Below are 4,905 nucleotides of genomic sequence, written 5' to 3' on the forward strand. Positions count from 1 at the left end.
AAAGGCAATACCTTTTAAAGTATCCTTTTTCTTTTAGAGGCTCATTACAAAAAATGGATAAAATTGCGGGGGTTACTTTAACCTCTGTAAAATTATATGAAATGCGGGGGTTAAAAATCTGTCGCTTAAATTTATAAAACCCCCCGCTATCAATAAAAAAAAGAGGAAATATTTTCCCTCTTTTTTTTAATTGGCCAAACATTTTCCCTCTTGGACAAAATATTTTCCCTCTTTTTTTAATTGGCCTAAATAGCTTTAGCATCGGTTGAGAGCTCTCATTTTCCCCAAATCGACCCTCTCTCATTTTCCCCCAAATCGATTGAGAAGTCTGACGGTCATTGCTACTCCGGCGGGCCTCGTGCTTTATTTTTCCCCTTTTGGTAAGTTGAAAACTCATAAATATTGGTGATGATTCTTTGATTTCTTGCTCATCAACGTCTTCTTCCTTAGTTACCTCGTGTTATGAGAAAAAATAGTCCATATTCCTTGAACGGACTCTGCTCTGGGTGAAGCATAGGCCCTCAGGAAGTACCCTAGGACAATATAATTTTGATAGAATTAATCCCTGGAATATTATCTCTATTAGGAACTGAAGTACCGTCTATGCAAAACCTAAAGGCCACTTATCTTATTAAACATTGCTTCTTGCTTTACGAAGTAATTATGCTATAAATCATTAATTTTTCTAATTGTTAATGCTTTAGTTTATCTGCTTTCTTCGCAATTGGTTGCCTCAAGTAAATTCTTTATGTTTACTGCAATTGTTCCTGAGTTGGATCTACTGCAGCTGCGAATTTGAGTTCATTCCTACTGGTATTCTACTTGCCATACACAATTAGAGAGTAAGATTTGTATTGCAGCTTTTATTAGTTGGAACGCATTGCATGTTAGGCTTTATGGTTTATCTTCAGTTATGATAATCATATACTGAAGACTTTCGTCCTTTCCATTGGCCGCTGATAGAATCATTTATACAGTTAATATATGGTCATACTGTTCTTTAGAATGCAACATGAGAGAGTAGACTATAATGATAAAAGGATATCTAGAATAAGTTATTTGTCTGGTTTATAGAGAAAATGCTCTTATTTCTCTATAGTACTTTTTGGGTCTTGATTCATTATGCAAGCCATTGATAGGATGTAGATGCATGTTGAACATAAGCTGATACATTATGTGTCTGTAGGTGGACTGGGTATCTGGAGATTGTTTGACATCTGCGCTATTGCTCTGGTGGCTATTTGTTGTTTGGCTAGAGCCTATACCGTAGATGGGTGCTTCATCGACGTGTGAGACCGTTGGTTGTTCTACCAGTACATCCTGATTGAAAGCCTATGCCAGCTTACTGGGAAGCCTTGCTGCGAATATATCTCAACGTCTGTTTGCTTGAGAAAAGAGCTTCCCTTGCAGAAAATTTGGTTGTATGGGAGGCTATTTTAAAGGTTGCTCCCACTGATAGTTCATATTAGTCCTAATTCATTGGCTGATTTATGCACCATAGTTTTGCATTGGAAGCTTGGGAAAGTCAAATTCATGGGCTCAGGTGCACAATGTCTGTGTTGATGGAGCATATCTTTCCAATACAAAAATAGTGTCGGGATTAAGACTTGGCAGGTAGATATATAATAATTCTTTTAACTTGAAAATGGAATTTCTAAGTTAAAATATTTTTAAATTTAGAAAAATAACAATTTTTTTCTAATGGACTAAAAAGAAACAAGAGAGAAACACTAATGTTGCCATCATTAATTGATTCTGCAGCAATTTTCATCATTGAGATTTTAATTTTTACTGATGCAACCCCGATTGGAATTCCTCTTATACAACGCTTTATCTATCAGGGAGGTCCAGGACTTGTGAGAAAGATTAGCTTTATGAACGTGTGGATGGAAAATGTGTCAAATCCCATCATAATTGATCAATATTATTGTGATTCTCTACTGCCCTGCCCAAACCAGGTATGATATATACATATTGTGGTGCAATTATGTAATCTACATTTCTCAGACTCTAAAAACATCGATGGGTGTAAGTCGGATACTGCCCGATACAGGTGCAACAATAATTTTAGAGAGTCCGAGCAACTGATTTGATTATGTCTTTGTTTATCTAATGTATTAATGTGAATATTTGATACGCAGACTTTTGGTATTACCATTCACAGTGTATACTTTGTGGGAATTAGAGGAACATCAGCAACAAAAAATGCAATTAAATTTGCCTGTAGAAAGCTATATGTGAAAGATATTCAACTGGTTTCATATTTGGGGTTTCCCACTACATCTTTTTGCTGGAAGGCATATGGTTCAACTTCAGGACTAAACAATCCTCCTTGTTGCTTTAGCTTTATGCAACCACCCATAAAATATTTATCCAATTGGAGTCATCAGTCCATTTGAATTTGATAAATTATGTCCAATCTCATTAATTTGCTCAAGGCATAAAGAGGCATAACTTAGACCATGCAGAGGCACCTTCAACATTTAAAGTTTATGGATTTTTATATAGTGGATTTTATATACATAAAGACGTGGGCAAAAATTATTGAGTTCATGTGAACCCGCAACCGACCCTCTATATCCACCATTGTGCATTCACATCATGTGAAAGCTAGCTATTATTAAATTTAAATGTGTTGTAAGGACTATATTTTGTTATCCTAGGCAAAGAATGTATTAAGCGAGATATAAGTATTTGTAATACTTGATGAGATGGGAAGGTTACGAATAATCTGTCCTTAAGAAGTTATTCCACTCCCAACATGAACTTTTATGATATATTCTGGCTGGTTTCAATTTTTACTTCTTGAACATACCATCCTTTGTTATTATCAGTTGCAGGTGAGATAGACTATTGTGATCAATATATGCATGGCTGTGGAGCTGATACAGACTATGAATGATAACTACCTTAATGTCTGACGGTGTTCCTGGACTTCAGGCATGTTACAAAGAGTTGATTTCTCATGTGGTCACTCAAATAATAGTTATTCTCAGATTAAGATAATAACTCTTAGTTGAGTGACTAAATGAGAAATCTACCCATATTAAAAATGGCTAGTTGACGCGAAAACAGTAAATGCACAGAGTATTGATAACTCTAGCATTTCATCTGTATTCTGCCTTTTATTAGGTTTGCAGAGATAAATTACAGAAACCTCAGATTTGGGAAGATGTGCCTCAGCTGAATGGGTACGTAAATGATCCATATACTTAACTGAGATTCTTTAGGGATCAGTTTGTTCGCATATATCGCAGAGTAATAAAGCCAGAAAATAACATTATTCAATATCCAACATGCTCTTAACAACATATTTGCTTCTCCGTATTCGTTCAAATGCAATAGAGTTTCCATTCTAACCATTATATATATGTACCAAGTTAAACTAGGATAGTTAAATAAGGTCTCATTAAGGTTCTTTTGTTAATGGTTTGTTGAGCTCTGAAGCTGATAGAATTTCCATCTTTAATGCATATGGCCTGCTTCTACATCTTACTTTTTTCTTGAATCAGGTTGTTTATGTAACTCTTTAACAAGAGAAAATTGGAGATATGGGCCGCGGAGTCAGCTATGGAGGAGGGAAAAGTTCATTGGGATACTTATTTAGAAGCGGTGAGGTGCTAAAATCAACCACGACAAAGGCACCAGCTGTTCAAAGTGAAGGGCCGGCAATAAATAAGGAGCTAGCTTCAAAGCCTGCTGTTTCTGCTGTAGTTGATGCTACTAAGCAGATTGCTGCTGGTATTCAGAGCACCGCTTCGAGAAACCATTTTAGGTCAGATGGTCAAAATATAGGTAACTTTATCACGGTATTGCCCTCGCGTCAATTAGGATGATGTCTTTGAAATGCGTGTATGGATCCTTTTTATTGTTTGCTGGAGAAATATTTTTGATTATTCAAGGTAGAGTAATATAAATAGCTTGCTTTCTCATCCTTCACAAATGAAAGTCTTATAATTTCGAAACAATTGATAATCACGATTCTGCTTAGGTATAATCATAGATAACTTCAAAGTTCTCTCTTTTAATTAATTTGATTTGATATGGTGATAACTTTATTCGAGGGAGCTTATGATTGGTCATCTACTCAAGTACCTATCCGACCATTCCTTTGAATTCTGAAAGTTCATTGTATTCACTCCTATAAACACCTCCTAACTGCTATCTTTATTTTTCTGTTTTTTTTTGAAAGAATAAGTTTGAGAGATGTGCAAGGTGTAGTGATCTTAAATGGTGTGTGCAGAATGAAAGGAACGAAAGGTATTTTGATGGAAACTCCACTGGGGGGTGCGCGGATTTAATTAAATAGGTATAATAGATTTGGTACATATTTGTAGTGAATCTATTTTTATTTAGTGCGTGGATGTTATCTTTTAATAATTTACTTTTTTCGTAAGATATATTCATTAATTATTTTATCCTGTAGTAATTACAGAGTTACAAATTCTTGTATAATAATTTATTCTATCTGTGCTATAATATATATCTAATTCTAGATTTTCAATGTTATTTATTATTTTATGTTGTTCTTCTCGTAGTGAGTTTTTTAAATTATATAAACTATCACATGTACTTTTATCTAAATTTTCTAAGGTTTTTTCTATCCATACTAATTTTTCTTTTAGGTCTTTCATTATTTGTCTAATTCGGTTTCTATAATTAATTTCATTATTTAGATTTTCTTGATTTTCTCTAGTTTGTCTAATATATTCTAACATATCTTAATCTGAATAATATCCTTCTGGGTAAATTTCTTCGTATAACTGTTCTAGGTAATTTATAGTTTCAGTTTCGTAATCTATTATTTTTTCTAATATTATTTTCTTAATATCTATAATTTCTATGTTTTTAAGTGTATATAATATTAAAATTTTAAGATAATCTAAATGATCTATTTTTAAAATT

General features: G+C 33.8%; 1 protein-coding gene across 1 annotated transcript; it reads left to right on the forward strand.

Moving 5' to 3' along the window:
• Nucleotides 1-244: 244 nt before the first annotated feature.
• On the forward strand, nucleotides 245-3,928 carry LOC124895286 (protein SPIRAL1-like 1). Its single transcript, XM_047405728.1, has 5 exons — nucleotides 245-380; nucleotides 1,187-1,614; nucleotides 1,842-1,958; nucleotides 2,835-3,191; nucleotides 3,513-3,928. Exon 5 carries the CDS (start codon nucleotides 3,552-3,554, stop codon nucleotides 3,834-3,836), a length of 285 nt encoding a protein of 94 aa, XP_047261684.1. The 5' UTR covers nucleotides 245-380; nucleotides 1,187-1,614; nucleotides 1,842-1,958; nucleotides 2,835-3,191; nucleotides 3,513-3,551; the 3' UTR covers nucleotides 3,837-3,928.
• The last annotated feature ends 977 nt before the right edge of the window (nucleotides 3,929-4,905 follow it).

The sequence above is a fragment of the Capsicum annuum genome, unplaced genomic scaffold, assembly GCF_002878395.1.
Source record: "Capsicum annuum cultivar UCD-10X-F1 unplaced genomic scaffold, UCD10Xv1.1 ctg81061, whole genome shotgun sequence".
Classification (NCBI taxonomy): Eukaryota; Viridiplantae; Streptophyta; class Magnoliopsida; order Solanales; family Solanaceae; genus Capsicum; species Capsicum annuum.